We start from the raw sequence: 18,500 nt of genomic DNA, 5'->3' as shown, positions 1-18,500 counted from the left end.
CAGCATGGAAAAGGCTACTAAGCAACAGCTGCGACATATCTAATACCCCTCCAATTCCTATCCCGATCAAATCTCTTCATCACCTCTCACCTGACTTATATTTGGCCCAGTGGTCCAAAAGAGGTATTCGTACCATCCAAGATCTTCTTCAAAAAGACAGACCTAAACCCTTCTCCCTCCTTCAATGTGAATTCGAGCTATCTCCAACAGACCTCTTCACTTACATACGCGTCACACACTGCCTTAAGGATGTCCACCTTCCTCTCTACACACTACATTCCAAAGCATGGGACTATTTTACGTTCTCTCCCCCCAAACCGAAAGGAATATCTTATTATAATATTCTATAATATCCTACACCACAAGCTGCAACTTACTAAAAAAAAAACCCATATTCACTGGGAACACGACTTGGGTCAGACCTACACAGAACACCAATGGCAAAGGGCACTTCAGTCGATATACACTGCCACAAAATGCTCCGCACTTTGGAAAACCACCCAAAAATTGTCCCTTACATGGTATCTAACCCCCTCAAAGCTCACTAAATTCAGCTCCTCCACATGCGACCAATGCTGGCGATGCAACTCAGCCAAGAGGGACATATTCCACATCTTTTGGTCTTGCCCACGGTTACAGAACTACTGGACCACAATTTTTCAAATACTGACAGACATTTTACACCAAGACTTACCTCCATCACCTGATCTAGCGATACTAAACCTAAATATTGATTCTGTTCTCCCGCAGTATAGACACGTACTGACCCACATCTTACTGGCCGTGAGACTGTGCATAGCGAGGTTGTGGAAAACTGACAAACCCCCAACCGTAGAACACACTCTTGACACGGTGAACCTCCACTATAGCTACGAAACAATGATGGCCTCTAGCGTAGGCCTCCTAAACAAAGAACGGAAAAAATGGGAGCCGTGGGAGGTGTGGTCTGGGGCTGCAACATTTCTTTAATTCTTAATACCTTGGTAATTTTTTCTTGACAGGCAACAAGTCGATAGGAACTTTTTTCGGTATTAATATTTTCTGCTGTTACTGCTTTCTGCTCTTTATCCTTTATATGTTGGATATTGTCCACATAGGGTGTCCCCCTCCCCAGGTAACAAAAAAGTTCCCAATGGGGTTCCTGGGGGTGGAACACTCAAGTAATAGATAACTCTCAGTAACCCCAGGTACGATAAAGACCATTCCAAGTTTTCTGATATCTGACAACCAGATAATTTTACTTTATATCTGTACTTCTATATATGTTTAATGTACAACACTATACAATGTTCACATTGTATTTTTGTGAAATTATTTCAAAAACCAATAAAAAACTATTGAAACAAAAACTGTGTGTAATGCCGCGTACACATGACCGGACTTTCTGGCAGGAAAGGTCCGACAGAACGAATCTGTCGGACATTCCGTTCGTGTATGGGCTTCATCTGACCTTTTCTGTCGAAAAATCTGACGGACCTTAGAAATAGAACATGTTTCAAATCTTTCCGACAGACTCGATTCCTATCGAAAAAAAGCATTCGTCTGTATGATAGTCCGACGGACTGAAAACGACACAAGGGCAGCCATTGGCTATTGGCTATTGAACTTCCTTTTCTAGTCCGGTCGTACGTCATCACGTTCGAAACGATCGGAATTTGGTGGGATCGTGTGTAGGCAAGTCCGTTTCGTCAGAGCTCCGTCGGAACTCCGTCGAAAAGTCCTTCGGTGTTCAGTCCAACGAGAAGTCCGCTCGTGTGTACACGGCATAAGTGTACCTAGAAGAATTGATGCTGGTTTGAAGGCAAAGGGTGGTCACACCAAATATTGATTTGATTTGGGTTTCTCTTCTGTTCTTTTACTTTCCATTTTGTTAATTGATAGAAATAAACTGTTAACACTTCTATTTCTGAAAGCATTCTTCATTTACAGCATTTTTTTTACACCTGCATTGTATTAAAGTATATTTTTTCAGTTTTTGACTGCAACACACTTTTAAGTTACTTTTGTAGACCAGATAATTGTCCCCTGCTCCAGGTGATTTTGTTTGCTGTTTGGGGCCCTCCAGATTCATGTAGACAAACCCAACTTGATTTTCTTGGTAAAAAAAATAAATAAAACTCAGATTAGTTAGGAAGAATATTTTCTGCTATGCCCTTCCCCTCCAGCACAAACCTGCTTTAGGAAATGTAGCAATGAGGATATCGTCTTCACGTGCCTGGAAGTTCCAGAACCGGTCCCATATCTCCAAGGTGGTGTCTGGGAGGAGGACCCCATCCACAAGCTCCATTTTTACCGTTATGTTCTTAATTTTTTCAGCAATCATGTCAAACATTTTGGGGTCCATCCTGGGATGTTGTGTTCTGGAAATACCAGGAAAAAGTTTATTAACAGGATTATGAACTTAAAATATTCAAACATCCTACAATTATAGATAACAATGTAACTAACAGTTACATAATACAGTTGCACAGTATTGGTTCAATGCTCCTGCAATTTATCTGCTTTAATTACCTAAATCTATACTCTGCTAACAGAAAGCTGAAATCAGGCTTTCTGTAGTATTGCTTACTCTATATACTGATGGGTGAGTTAAACATGATTTGCGGTACTTCATAAACTTGGAGAAATATCTCTAATGATAAGAAGAACTCAAAGATCAAAAATACTTCTGTTCTTGCATAAAAATAAAACCACGGAATGTAAAATAATCATATATAAAAAATAAAAATAAAATAAAAAGTATAGTTATGTTCTTGTAGGAAAGCTCTTTGTTGTACATTGTCATAATAAAATGTAACTTTAAGCTGGTGCATTCTTATATCTACAGTGCCTTGAACAATTATTCATACCCCTTGAAATTTTCCACATTTTGTAATGTTACAACTAAAAACATTAATGTATTTTATTGGAATTTTATGTGATAGACCAGCACAAAGTGGCACATAATTGTGAAGTGGAAGGAAAATTATAAATGGTTTTATCACATATTTATTTGTAAAAAAATGTGAAAGTGTGACATGCATTCGTATAGCGCCCCTCTGAGTCAATACTTTGTAGAACCTCCTTTCGCTGCAATTACAGCTGCAAGTCTTTTTGGGGATGTCTCTACCAGCTTTGCACATCTAAAGAGTGACATTTTTGCCCAATTTTCTTTGCAAAATAGCTCAAGCTCTGTCAGATTGGATGCAGAGCATCTGTGAACAACAATTTTCAAGTCTTGTCATAGATTCTCAATTGGATTTAGGTCTGGACTTTGACTGGGCCATTCTAACACATGAATATGCTTTGATCTAAACCATTCCATTGTAGTTCTGTATGTTTAGGGTCGTTGTCCTGCTGGAAGGTGAACCTCTGCCCCAGTCTCAAGACTTTTGCAGACTCTAACAGGTTTTCTTCTAATGCTGCGTACACACGGTCGGACTTTTCGGCTCGGACAATCCGATCGTGTGTGGGCTTCCCCGGACTTTCAGCGGACTTTTTCAGCTGCAAATCTGACGGACAAAAACCGACGCTAGGGCAGCTATTGGCTACTGGCTATCAACTTCCTTATTTTAGTCCGGTGTGTGTCATCACGTATGAATCCGTCGGACTTTTGTGTGATCGTGTGTAGGCAAGTCCAGTTGTTAGAAAGTCTGTTGAAAGTCCGCCAAAAGTCCGTCGAAAGTCTGTCGAAAGTCTGTCGGCCGGGCTGTCGGATTTTTGTAGCTGAAAAGTCCGACCGTGTGTACGCGGCATAAGATTGCCCTGTATTTGGCTCCATCCATTTTCCCATCAACTCTGACCAGCTTTCCTGTCCCTGCTGAAGAAAAGCATCCCCACAACATGATGCTGCCACCACCATGTTTCACGGTGGGGATGGTGTTTTCAGGGTGATGTGCAATGATAGTTTTCTGCCACACATAGCATTTTGCTTTTAGGCCAAAAAGTTCAATTTTGGTCTCATCTGACCAGATCACCTTCTTCTACATGTTTGTTGTGTCCCCCACATGGCTTCTCACAAACTGCAAACAGGACTTCTTATGGCTTTCTTTGTACAATGTCTTTCTTCTTGCCACTCTTCCATAAAGGCCAGATTTGTGGAGTGCAAGACTAATAGTTGTCCTGTAGACAGATCCTCCCACCTGAGCTGTGGATCTCTGCAGCTCCTTTAGAGTTACCATGGGCCTCTTAGCTGCTTCTCTGATTAATGCTCTCCTTGCCCGACCTGTCAGTTTAGGTGGGCGGCGATGTCTTGGTAGGTTTGCAGTTGTGCCATACTCTTAATTTTTGGATGATGGATTGAACAGTGCTCTGTCAGATGTTCAAAGCTTGGGATAATTTTTTATAACCTAACCCTGCTTTAAACTTCTCCACAACTTTATCCCTGACCTGTCTAGCGTGTTCCTTGGCCTTCGTGATGCTGTTTGTTCACTAAGGTTCTCTAATAAACCTCTGAGGGCTTCACAGAACTGCCGTATTTATACTGAGATTAAATTACACACTAGGGATGAGCCGAACACCCCCCGGTTCGGTTCACGGCAGAACATGTGAACTGACAAAAAGTTTGTGCGAACACCGTTAAAGTCTATGAAACCCGAACTTGAAAAATCAGCGTGGGGCCCCCAGGCCGTATATACTCCGAACAGCAGTATACAGGCGGTCCCCGGGTTACAAACAAGATAGGGACTGTAGGTTTGTTCTTAAGTTGAATCTGTTTGTAATTTGGAACAGGTACATTTTTTAAGTGTAGCTCCAGCCAAAAAAATCTATTTTTAAGCCTCTTGTATAACATAGGGAAGGGTTATCACCCCTGTAACATTTGCTTTGCTGTCTGTGCCCTGTTCAGAAGATTTCACCTCACTTTCTGTCCCAATGTTAATTGGATTATAAACATTTTGGGTTATTAGGGAAACAAGGATTCGTGATAAAGCATCAGTGGAGACACCTTTTAACCATATTAACTCTTACAGGAGAGAATTTCCCTTCCTAGGGGTAGATTTCCTCTCACTTCCTGTTGTCTCCCTCCGTTTGTAAGTAGGAGTCATTTGTAAGTCGGATGTTTGAAAATAGGGGACCGCCTGTATATACTATATGGCCTGCCCTATATACTCTGTGGAAAATTGGGCCTTAGGTGTTGGTGGTACCAGAACACTGTAAGCCCTCACAGTTACTCTTGATGGGCGCTGGAACGGGTTCTGCTGTGCAATATTATATCAAGAATTGTAATTACATGCCACTATTAAACGGGCAGAAAAATTGGGCCTTAGACGGTGGCGGTGGTGGTGGCACAACACTGTAAAGCCTCACAGATACTCTTGTTGAGCGCAGAAACTGGCCCTGCTGTGAAATATTAGATCAAAAATTGTAATTACGCGCCCCTTTTAAACAGGGCAGAAAAATTGGGCCTTAGGCAGTGGTGGTGGTGCCACAACACTGTAACTCCTCACAGATTCTCTTGTTGAGTGCAGGAATGAGCCCTGCTGTTAAATATTAGAGCAAAAATTGTGATTACATGCCCCTGTTAAACAGGGGCAGAAAAATTGGGCTTTAGGTGGTGGTGGTGCCCTGAACCAAAAATATTCTTAGAAGCTATCATCATGAAGATTGAGGAGGAATAGGACAGTCACTCAGCATAATAGGATAGTCACTTAGCATTGGCAGTCTTCAAGGGATCCCACATCCATAGAAAAATCAACCGGTTACATCAGCATCAGGTGCTTGGTAGCTGGTGATCCAAGACTGATTCATTTTTATGAATGTGAGCCAATCAACAGAGTCTGTGGACAGGCGCACTCTGATCAGTTACAAAGCCTCCAGCATCACTGAATGTGCGTTCAGAAAGAATGCTGGATGCAGGACCGGCCAGTAGCTCAATTGCATATTGAGCAAGCTCTGGCCAGTGGTCCATCCTCAAGACCCAGTAACCCAGTGGATGTTCTGTTGGAAAAGTCTTCAAGTCTGATCTTGCCCCTAAATATTCCTACACCATGTAATTCAGACGCTGGCGATGGTTGCTGGAACCAATCAGACCTTGGCGCTGAGGACTGAAGATATGTCTGAAGGCATTGGTCAGCCGGCCACCTTCTCCACCGCTCTTTCTGTGACTGAACGAAGCCTCAGCAGCACGTTGTCCAGCCCCAGGAAATTGTAACCTCGCAGGCTCTGAGAACACATTGCACAAACCTTTCTGCAAGGCCTCAGAAGATGTTTCATCCTCTGCTCCCTCTGCGAAGGCTGGATAAGTTCTGCAACCTTACCCTTGTAACGTGTATCAAGAAGGGTTGCCAGCCAGTAATGATCCCTCTCCTTGATACCACGAATCCTAGGGTCCTTTCGCAGGCTTTGTAGGATCAGGGAGGCCATGCAGAGGGCTCTAACGTCTAGTTTGCAGAGGCATTTGATCCTGAGTCCTCTGGGTCACTAAGGATCACATGACCTGCAACCACCTCCTCCCAGCCACGTACAACTCCATGGGTTTCTGGGGACTGAAAATGATCCCTTGAAGACTGCTGCTGTGTGTCCATGCTGACACAATCCTCCTTCTCCTCTTCTTCTTCCTGTGTGATCGGCAGGCCTGCAGGAATACTATCTGGATAAAGGGGGCCTTGAGAGGTAAGGAAGTCCTCTTCTTCCCGCTGTTCTGCCTCAAGTGCCCTGTCCATGATTCCACGAAGTGTGTGCTCCAACAGGAAGACAAGAGGGACAGTATCACTGATGCATGCACTGTCATTGCTCACCATCCTTGTGGCCCCCTCAAATGGTGACAGGACAGTTCATGCATCCTAGATCAGTAGCCACTGGCGTGGTGGAAAAAAGCCAAGCTCCCCTGACCCTGTCCTGGTGCCATACTCACACAGGTACTCATTGATGGCTCTCTGCTGCGTGTGCAGCCGCTGCAGCATTACCAAAGTTGAGTTCCACCTGGTGGGCATGTCACAAATGAGGCGGTTCTTCGGCAGGTTGCATTCCCTTTGAAGGTCTGCCAGCTGAGCACTGGCATTATATGACCAGCAGAAATTACCACAGACTTTCCTGGCCTGCCTCAGGAGATCCTGTAAGCCCGGGTACCTGCTCAAGAACCACTGCACCACCAAATTCAGAATGTGAGCCAAACAGGGAACATGGGTCAAATGTCCCTGTCTGAGGGCGGGGAGGAGGTTGGTGCCATTGTTGCATACAACCATTCCTGGTGTGGCGTCAACCACCTCTGAGCCTGTCGCTGCAGAGCTGACAGAATCTCTGCCCCAGTGTGGCCCCAGTCCCCTAAGCAGACCAACTCAAGCACCGCATGGCATCTTTTAGCCTTAGTGCTTGCATAGCCCCTTGAACGCCTACGGAGCACCGCTGGTTCAGAGGACAAATCTGCAGAGGAAGAGGCCATAGCGGAAGAAGAAGAGGAGGGGGTGGAGGAGAGAGCTGTGACAGAATCACCACTAGCATTATGGAGGCGAGGTGGCGAAACAAGCTCCAACAATACTGAACCCTGTCCTGCATCCTTCCCAGCTGCCAGCTGCCCAGCTGCCAGAGTTACCCAGTGCGCCGTAAAAGAAAGGTAATGTCCCTGTCCATGCCTGCTGGACCATGAGTCAGCGGTAATATGCACCTTACTGCTGACCGCCCTGTCCAACGAGGCCAAGACATTGCCTTCCACATGCTGGTAGAGAGCTGGAATGGCCTTCCGTGAAAAGAAATGGCATTTGGGAACCTGCCACTGAGGTACCGCACATTCCACAAATTCACGGCATAGGATGCATTAAGGTGAAAAATCACTTACCTTTACAACCCCTTTAATTGAATAAGATGAAGCTAGCAACTGATTGGATACCATGCTAAGGTGCACCAGATTTTGCACCCTTCAGTTTTAGTCAATCAACACCAGTATGTCAGGCTTAAAGAGGAAGTAAACCCTGGTGGGTTTTACTTCCTCTTTATTTCCCTGCAAAGGTAAAGCATAATGGGCTACTATGCACCGCATAGTAGCCCATTATGTGTCACTTACCTGAAACCGAAGCCCGCGATGTCACCGTTGTCCTCACTAGCAGGGAGCGTCCATGTTCGCCCCTCTTCCTTCCGGGACCACGAACTCCGGCTCTGTGACTGGCCGGAGTGGCGCAATGTCACTTCCGCACATGCGCGCGGGAGCCATCAGTCATGGCATGACCCCTATTAGAAACGGCACGATGTGCCCTTTCTAAAGTGCGCATGTGCCGATGACATTGGCGCATGCGCCGTAGTCATCGGAGCTCGGGTCTTTCATAAATATCTCCTAAACCGTGGAGGTGGTCACCACACGATGGTCACCACCAGTACAGCGCCACTCGCACATACTGTGTACCAACATGTACAGTAAGTAGGGGGTTGGATAATTTTCTTCCTCCGCACCTTGTTTTTCTCCTTTTGTTTTGTTAAACTAACAGGCCATCCTGGATGCATTATGTTATATATGATGTGATTCATCCAGTTTTATTGTCAACTTATTGTCAACTTATAAAGACTTAAACAAATTAATGGGGTGGGCGACTACATGGCAAATGAGGTTCAATGTAGATAAATGTAAAATAATGCATTTAGGTGGCAAAAATATGAATGCAATCTATACACTGGGAGGAGAACCTCTAGGGGAATCTAGGATGGAAAAGGACCTGGGGGTCCTAGTAGATGATAGGCTCAGCAATGGCATGCAATGCCAAGCTGCTGCTAACAAAGCAAACATATTGACATGCATTAAAAGGGGGATCAACTCCAGAGATAAAACGATAATTCTCCCAGTCCTCAGGAAGGATGTACTGGAAATGGAGCGAGTACAAAGAAGGGCAACAAAGCTAATAAAGGGTCTGGAGGATCTTAGTTATGAGGAAAGGTTGCGAGCACTGAACTTATTCTCTCTGGAGAAGAGACGCTTGAGAGGGGATATGATTTCAATTTACAAATACCGTACTGGTGACCCCACAATAGGGATACAACTTTTTCGCATAAGAGAGTTTAACAAGACTTGTGGCATCGTACTTCCTTTTCGTGGATGGGGCGGGTCAGCATACTGAAGATGAATGTACTGCCACGAATTCTGTTTTTTCTCCAGATGATACCTATTGCTTTGCCCAGATCTCTTTTCTCGACCTTCAACAGCCTATTTGTCAAATTTATTTGGCAGGGTCATGTACCCCGCTTAGCTCTCCGTACACTACAACGCCCTAAAAATATGGGAGGACTGGGAGTGCCTTCTGTCCGCAAATATTATGAGGCAGTGGCCCTGCAGAGAGTTCTCGACTGGCACCACCACACCTCTACCAAGGCTTGGGTTCCTCTCGAGAAGTTTCTGGCGGGACGCAACTTGTCTCATGCCCCTTGGCTCCCGCGTGAGAACAGAGGTCTTTCGAGCTCTGTTTCCCCGATCACTATACATGTACTGAGATTGTGGGATACCATTAACTCAAGGGAGCACCTGTCACAGCCAACGTCCCCGCTTGCACCGCTAGGAGGCTTTCCCTGGTTCACTCCAGGGGAACACCTTTCCTACCTCCGCAATTGGACTGGTGATGGGGAGGTTCGCTGTGGACGGTTTGTTCATGAACAAGGTATGGTGTCCTTAGACTGGCTCCGATCCCAGTTTGGTAGCTTTCCTATGGATGGATGGCGATATAGGCAACTACAGCATTTTATTAAGAGTTTACCTCTTCCTGTGCGACCCCCCTCATCACTAACCCCCTTCGAAAAACTATGTAAATCTGAGGGCCCCATTGCTCACTCTATCTCCTTGCTTTATGCGATGCTACAGTCTGCGGAATCTCAGAACAAACCTACATACATTAGGGAATGGGAGAGAGACCTGGGACACACATTTACTGAGGTCCAATTGAATAACCTTTATCGGCTCACTCATAAAAGCTCAATAGATACCAAAACGCAGGAAAATTGTTTCAAACTATTAACCCGATGGTATAAGGTACCAACGAAATTGGCGAAAATATATCCGACATCTTCGGCTGCATGTTGGAGGGGCTGCGGGCTTAGGGGCACTTTCCTACATATTTGGTGGGAGTGCCCGAGGCTCCGGCCCTTCTGGCTAGACGTTAGAGCCCAGATAAAGGTTATCCTAGATGTGGATTTACCGGACTCCCCCATGGAGTTCTTGCTGCATGTGCCATCCACCCCACTAAGTCAGTACCGGAAGTCGATACTCCCACACCTCTTAAATGCTGCACGGCGTTTGATCCCTGTTCACTGGAAATCAACCCGTATTCCGAGACGAACCGAGTGGATGGGCCTGATGGACTCGGTCATGGCAGCGGAGGAGTGGATGGCAAAATGTAAAGATAAGTTTGATAAATTTTATGCAATCTGGGCGACATGGACACATTATAAGTCTAGGGATACGGCGACTCCCCACCAGGCTTCCCCTGGGGCCGCTTCCTGTAGATCGGACATTGCTGGAGTTGCCTCTTAGACAACTTTGAAGGATGAGAGCCACGGCATACTTATTTACCCCCAAGATCTACATAATGATAATGATATTGCACTTTTAATTCACACAGTTGTGCTAGCCATTAGACAGATATGTCAGGGATTATTAGATATACCCATCATCCTCCCTCCCCAATTTTCTCCCTCTTTTTTACCCCCCTCCCCACCCCCCCTTTTTTTCCCGGCTAGGGTCTAACTCTTGGACACTAACAGGATGTTGTTTACTTAACATGGTTACTGTTGACCTGCTTAGATGTAGTGGTGGTTTCAACCATAGATTTCACCTCTATTATGATGGTGGACGCAGGATGAAGAAGTCATAAGTATCTCATGACACACTTACGTCAAGGTTTTAGTAAAAGTTTGCACCGTTTGTTCTTTTACTCTCTAAAGCACATCCTTTTAATATATATGGTTTGGTATACTTTTATGGTACTACACTGTGATTCATTAGACCCCCCCCCCTTTTTTTTTTTTTTTCTTCTCTTTGTACCCCCTGTATTATTATTTGTTATATTTGAAAATAATATATAATAAAGATTATATAAAAAAAAATAACAAGACTTGTGGCCACTCATTAAAATTAGAAGAAAAGAGGTTTAACCTTAAACTACTTGGAGGGTTCTTTACTGTAATGCCCCGTACACACGGTCGGACTTTGTTCGGACATTCCGACAACAAAATCCTAGGATTTTTTCCGATGGATGTTGGCTCAAACTTGTCTTGCATACACACGGTCACACAAAGTTGTCGGAAAATCCGATCGTTCTGAACGCGGTGACGTAAAACACGTACGTCGGGACTATAAACGGGGCAGTGGCCAATAGCTTCCACCTCTTTATATATTCTGAGCATGCCTGTCACTTTGTCCGTCGGGTTTGTGTACACACGATCGGAATTTCCGACAACGGATTTTGTTGTCGGAAAATTTTATCTCCTGCTCTCCAACTTTGTGTGTTGGAAAATTTGATGGAAAATGTCCGATGGACCCCACACACGGTCGGAATATCCGACAACACGCTCCGATCGGACATTTTCCATCGGAAAATCCGACTGTGTGTACGGGGCATAAGAGTGGCAAGGATGTGGAATTCCCTTCCACAGGCGGTGGTCTCAGCGGGGAACATTATTAGCTTCAAGAAACTATTAGATAAGCACCTGAATGACCGCAACATACAGGGATATATAATGCAATACTGACACATAATCACACACATAGGTTGGACTTGATGGACTTGTGTCTTTTTTCAACCTCACCTACTATGTAACTTATATCTTTATATGGAGCCAACTGGCCAAGATGTTTGTATAACTTTCTCTATGATTCATATCCACACATGGTATTACCCAATACTGGGTTTGGTTATGACGATCATTCGACCAACTATTTGTTTTGTACATGCGTTGTGTTTATGTATATTCTCAATAAACCTGTGTTTTTGATCCAATGTGTTTTCCACTCATGTGCCTCATTTAAAGTCCCAAACCTCCCCCCTTTATTTACATATAATATGAGGTCAGCCCTTAAGAGTTTCAATATGTATGCAATCAGGCAGGCCCTTGCACTACATGGTTTTGGTAAATCTGAAGACAAATATCTGCAGAAAATCTAATAGTGTGTATGGGGTCTTACATTGCAACAAAGCTAGGAATGCACAAAAAGTATTGAATGCACTACTTTTGAAAAAATGTCCAGTGCCAAATCACATGGTACTGCTGTACTGGGGTGCAAATGCGGTAGCAAAGGCAGTGCGTTTTGAACTCGGTGCAGAAAAAAGGTCAGTAGAATGTGTAGAGCATTGTACAGAGGTCAGTAGTGACATGGCACTTATACGTGTAATGATACATAAAATAAGTGATTACAACCTTTTGTCTATATAAGAATCCACCAATGCGGTTGCAGCTATTACGAATAGAATAGTTTATAATAGAATTAATAACGAATGATAACTGTGCAAAAAGAACTAATCTAATTTATTTAAACTTACTATTATACAGAAAAGAAATGTTCGAGTAATCAATTATAACCAACTTAATGTAGATGATACAACCTTAAAAGCAGTGATGTTACAAATACAATGTTGCCAATGGACAAAGACAATTACAGAAAGATGAAATTACACACAAATAAAAGTAAAGGAGGTGCATTACAGAGAGAGAAATCTTATGTGCCTCTGAGACCACGAACCAAATAAATCGAGCCACGGGTCTGTATTCTGATATATATACTTGCAAAAACCCACCCCTCCCTTCCAGGTAGGAACACACCTTCTCACATATGCTAAGACATTGCCACATTCAGTCCAAGGGGGGAGAGGTGAAGAGAGTGCTAAGGTCATCACCTGCCATAAAAAGACAGACAGCCCTAGCTGCCATCCTTCCCCCATCACTTCAATTCGTTTCTTTAATGAAAGAAAAAATCAACCCCCACACATAACTCCAGGGATAGTTAAATTGTCCAGTCCCTGTAATTTCTTTAAACCTGGCCCCTATCAAAAGTCTACAATAATGTTAATATCAATATTTCCATTAAGTAGTAGGAAGGGCAGTGTACAGACGTCAGTAGGATGTAGAGCGGTGTACCGAGGTCAGTAGGATGCAGGGCAGTGTAAAGGGGTCAGTAATATGTAGGGCAGTGTACAGAGGTCAGTAGGATGCAGGGCAGTGTACAGAGGTCAGTAGCAGTGGCAGCTGGTGAAGTTTAAGGATGGGGGGGCGCCAGACCCTGCCCTTCCTTTTGACCCCTCCCACTTGGCAAAAATGGGAGTGGTTTCTGTGAAATAGTGGACATGACTTAAAAGGGTGTGGCTCTAAGGAGGTGTGGTTAGCGTCTGAGATGAACAAGGGTTGGAGGGAGAGGGAGAGAGGGAGAGAGAGATGGAGGGACAGCAGGCCCAGATCCTACACAACAATAGAAATATGTGTATTTCAGAAAGTTTAACAATCAGCAGATAAAGATACTCCAAACACCTGGCGTTGGCGCTTCAACCATTCCGGCACCATGGTTGTTATGGTAATGGAGTAAATGCCACAATATTAGAAAAGGGATAGTATATCGCTAGTAGGTACCATCATCCTTTGGAAGTGTTTAGAGCAAAGATTTTTTGAAGAGGAGACAACCAGGACCTCTCCAATTCAGTCTTGCCTCTTCCAGAACAATGGTTATGGACTATTACGGTACCATAAGGACATAAACAAGATGAATAAAATTTTTCAGTTTATTAAAAAAATAGACATTTTAAAAAGTCCATGTATGGACATCAATGTGAGTAGACAATAATATGGTACAAACATGTTTTACAGTAATGTTGACAAGGATAACCGTTTATAATGCCCGCAAAGGTAAATGAAGGCAGGTTTGTAAGTACTTGTGAACGTGACCTCAACAGTTTCGCGGTCAAGCCGCTTCTTCAGGAGGCGTCCTAGTACAATTTCTACAAGATGAAATAATCAACATTACAAATACAGCTACAAAATTGTATAATATATATAAAAGGAAATAGAAAGGCATGGCATTGGAGAAAATGATCAATTGTTTATATTTGCACTCACCAACCACTGCCCATGTGGGCTGGAACGACACTGTGAGATGCCCTCAACGGGCAAGGGGGGTAGTTTGGCAATACTGATGTAAAGATAGAAATAAAAAAAATATATATATATAAAAAAAATATATATAATTGTAAATATAAGGTTCTTCTATGATTCAAAGGATGAAAACCACCTTGGTGCATGGAATAGGAATGATCGTGAGGGGAAAGGAGGGGAAAGAAACTGGGAAAAGAGGGGGGGGGAAGGGGGGGGGGAGGAGAAAAAGAGGAAGAAGGGGGAGGAAGGGTAGAAGGGGGAAAGACCAATGGAAGAATGGGGGGAGGAAGGGGAAGAGGGAGGGGGAAGGGGAAAAAATGGGCAAGGAAAAGGGGGGGAAGGAAAAGGGAAAGAAATTAGGGGGGAGGGGGAGACAGGAAAGGAGAGAGAAAGAGCAAGGACGGGAAGAGAGAAGTGGGGAAGGGGAGGAAAAGAGGGGGGGGGGAAGAAAGGGGAGGGATAAGAGGGGGGAGGGGGGGACGGATAGGAAGGAGAAGGGAGGGAAGGGAGGGAAGGGGAGGGGGGGAGGGAGGAAGAGGAAAGGACACAGTGGCCAGGAGATGTCCTTATGGTATCGTAATAGTCCATAACCATTGTTCTGGAAGAGGCAGGACTGAATTGGAGAGGTCCTGGTTGTCTCCTCTTCAAAAAATCTTTGCTCTAAATGGTTGTTATGGTGTCAGGATTAATGAAGCACATTATTTCTATTATTACATTGTAATATAAAATGAAATCATTCAACTCACCATAATGCAGAATCAGTGGGAGCCCTGAGCATGTCACCTGCCACCAGATGCAATCAGGTGCCCCCAGCAGAGTCCGTCCTTACATCAGGTGCCCACAGCAGAGTCCCTCCTTACATCAGGTGCCCCCAGCAGAGTCCCTCCTTACATCAGGTGCCCCCAGCAGAGTCCCTCCTTACATCAGGTGTCCCCAGAGGAGTCCCTCCTTACATCAGTGTCCCCAGCGGAGTCCCTTCTTACATCAGTGTCCCCAGCGGCGTCCCTCCTTACATCAGTGTCCCCAGCGGAGTCCCTCCTTACATAAGGTGCCGCCACTGGTCAGGTGGATGTAGGGCAGTGTAAAGAGGTCAGTAGTATGTAGAGCAGTGTACCGAGGTCAGTAAAATGCAGGGCCGTGTAAAGGGGTCAGTAGGATGTAGAGCAGTGTACAGAGGTCAGTAGGATGTAGGGCAGTGTACAGAGGTCAGTAGGATGTAGGGCAGTGTACAGAGGTCCGTAGTATGTAGAGCGGTGTACAGAGGTCAGTATTATGTAGGGCAGTGTACAGAGGTCAGTAGTATGTAGGGCAGTGTACAGAGGTCAGTAAAATGCAGGGCCGTGTAAAGGGGTCAGTAGGATGTAGAGCAATGTACAGAGGTCAGTAGGACGTAGGGCAGTGTACAGAGGTCAGTAGGATGTAGGGCAGTGTACAGAGGTCCGTAGTATGTAGAGCGGTGTACAGAGGTCAGTATTATGTAGGGCAGAAGACAGAGGTTACCAGGGCAGAGGATAGGGGTCAGCAGGCCACTTGCAGATAATCATACTTGTAGACTAAGTAAATACCATAAATCAATATATTATTTCATTGTATTTGCTATAACATTCATATGGTAACCACAGAAATGACTGAAACCTTAGGCCCCTTTCATATTTGTGCGACTTGTCCTGCGACTTGGGACTGCAAAGCCACATGACAAAGCATACCCCACAATTTCCAATGCGTACCATTCATATCTGTGCGACTTCAAGTCGCACTGACTTCAAAGTAGTCCCTGTACTACTTTGGTCCGACTTTGATGCGAGTTGAGGTTCATAGACCTCAAGTTTACACAGGCATTCCCTGAAATCACGGCAAAATCGCGCGTCTCTGAAGTCGCAGTAGTGTGAAAGGGGCCTTACATGTAAGGTTTTTGTAAGGTTTTTGAACAAATAGTGTTCCAATGTCACCCCTTATTAACCTTTAGTTGCATAAAAAGAAAATGTGCAAAACTTAAATACATTTTTTTTTCATTTGCAAATAACTTTACCATAGTATTTACCAGAAAGGTAATTTTACTTTAATTTTAATGTGATAGTACACAATATCTTTATTCTCCAAAAAGAATCCATACACATCCACTACTTATTCATAAAATGATTTCTTACTGTGTTTTTCTGCGTCCTGGTAATGACCTCCCGAACCTCTCCTTTCCCCCCCTCCCACTTCCCTTTAAATGGCACAAGTAGTGCATGTTGGTTGCAGTCATGTGCAGTGCTCTATGCACTATAAGGCTGCCAACCTCCCCCCACCCACCACCAGTGCTACCACCTTTAAAAACCATAGCAGAAACCTGCACCACATCTGCATACGCATGGAATCTGGTGAGGCGCCAGGATGCAAGATCATTGTTGCCTAGTCAAAGAACAAAAAATCAAAAACAAATCAAAGATTGTCTAAAAATGTACATATATCTAATTATGAGAGAGGGAGGGGGCTGCAGGTGCAAATAGTTTTTTGGGGGGAGATAAAGGTTAACAAAGTGAGCACTGAATAAACAGACCCATAGTGGCAAGGTAAAAATTGCTCCGGTCCATATGGGATGTACTGGTACAAGAGCTGAACTGGTTAAAAATAGGATGAATAAAAAAATTACCGTATATACTCGAGTATAAGCCGAGTTTATCAGCACATTTTTTGTTTGCTGAAAACGCCCCCTTCGGCTTATACTCGAGTCTCCCAGCCTCACTGTGCCCATCTGCAGCCTGATGCACCTGATCTCCCGGCGCTGTGACATACAGTCTAGTCGGCGGCTGTCCAGTGTAACAAAGCCCCGCCTTCTCCTTGTCCTCGTCCGTGATAGGCGGAACACTGACTCACTGCTGGGAAACTGAATCAGTGTTCTATCACGGACGAGGAAGAGGCGAGGCTTTGTTACAATGGACAGCCGCCGACTAGACTGCAAGTCACAGCGCCGGTGTTCTGGAGATCGGGTACATGAGGCTGCAGATGGGCACATTGAGGCAGAGAGATGGTCACAGTGAGGCATGCAGATGGACACAGTGAGGCATGCAGATGGCACAGTGAAGCTGCAAATGGGCACAGTGAGGCAGAGAGATGGTCACAGTGAGGCATGCAGATGGACACAGTGAGGCATGCAGATGGCACAGTGAAGCTGCAAATGGGCACAGTGAGGCTGCAAATGGGCACAGTGAGGCTGCAAATGGGCATTGTTGACCCTCTTTTCCACTTACAGTAGCTGCTGCATTTCTCACCCTAGGCTTATACACGAGTCAATATGTTTTCCCAGTTTTTTGGGGTAAAATTAGGTGCCTCGGCTTATATTTGGGTCGGCTTATACTCAAGTATATACAGTATACATTTTTATGGTAATTTTAATTTCAAATAAATAATAGTAATAATAATAACAGCAACAACAATAATGATAATAATAATAGTTATTATTATTATTATTATTATTATTATTACTCCTGCTTAAATTAATTGCATTTACATCCTGAAAAGTCCTATTTTATGGGGTTTTCCCCATCGCACATTTTTTACAGGTCAGGATGTGGATGTGGTAGCTGTCTCTAGAACTGGTAACACTATATTTTTTGTTGTATTATTATTATTACTCATGCTGAAATTAATTGCATTTAATGCAATTATTTTAATAATTATTATTATTTAAAAAGTTATTTTAATATTAGTTAACCCCTTCAGATCCGCGCTATAGTCGAATAATGGCTACAGCGCGGATCTGCTTTGCCGGGAGGCCATCAATAGACGTCCTCCCCTTTGCAGGCTTGCCACGCCCCCCTGAAGGGCGCGTGCACACTGTGATCACCTGAGTCAATGAGAATCGGGTGATCACGGATCGGAGTAAGGGGTTGATCCCGGCCCCTTACCACGTGATTAGCTGTCAGCCAATGACAGCTGATCACGTGATGTAAACAGAAGATCAGTAATCGTTTTTTTTTTTTTCTCATAAAGCTGATCATCGGCTTCTGTTGAAGGGACATCGGTCCCGAAGAGGAAGAGGCGAAGCTGCCTCATATGTGCCCACCAGTACCACCTGCCAGTGCCACCTGCCAGTGCCACAAATCAGTGCTCACAGTGCCATGAATCAGTGCCCACCAGTACATAAGTGCCAGCAATCAGTGCCACCTATGAATGCCCACGAGTGCCACCTATCAATGCCCACCCGTGGTGCCAATCAGAGCCTCATCAGTGCCACCTAGCAGTGCTGCCTATCGGTGTCACCTACCAGTGCCGATCAGTGCCCATCACTGCCACCCATCAGTGCCTATCACTGCCACCCATCAGTTCCACCTATTAGTGCCCTTCAGTGCCACCTATTAGTGCCCTTCAGTGCCGCCCATCAGTGCCATCCATCAGTGCCCACCAGTGCCACCTCATCGGTGCCCATCAGTGTCGCCTTATCAGTGACCATCAGTGCAGCCTATCGGTGCCCAATAGTGTAGCCTCAT

The 18,500-nt window shown here is 44.6% G+C and overlaps 1 protein-coding gene across 1 annotated transcript in view; it reads right to left on the bottom strand.

The window, feature by feature from the left end:
- Positions 1-18,500, bottom strand: part of LOC141148506 (sulfotransferase 1C4-like) — a 58,460-nt gene that overhangs the window by 38,761 nt on the left and 1,199 nt on the right. The window contains exon 2 of the mRNA XM_073636033.1: positions 2,173-2,360. Coding sequence (XP_073492134.1) covers positions 2,173-2,344 — 172 coding nt within the window. The 5' untranslated portion in view covers positions 2,345-2,360. The remainder of the gene's footprint in view (positions 1-2,172; positions 2,361-18,500) is intronic.

The sequence above is a fragment of the Aquarana catesbeiana genome, linkage group LG06, assembly GCF_042186555.1.
Source record: "Aquarana catesbeiana isolate 2022-GZ linkage group LG06, ASM4218655v1, whole genome shotgun sequence".
In the NCBI taxonomy this organism is placed as follows: Eukaryota; Metazoa; Chordata; class Amphibia; order Anura; family Ranidae; genus Aquarana; species Aquarana catesbeiana.
The sequence above is the reverse complement of the archived record's forward strand: the minus strand, read 5'-3'. Positions and strand labels throughout refer to the sequence as shown.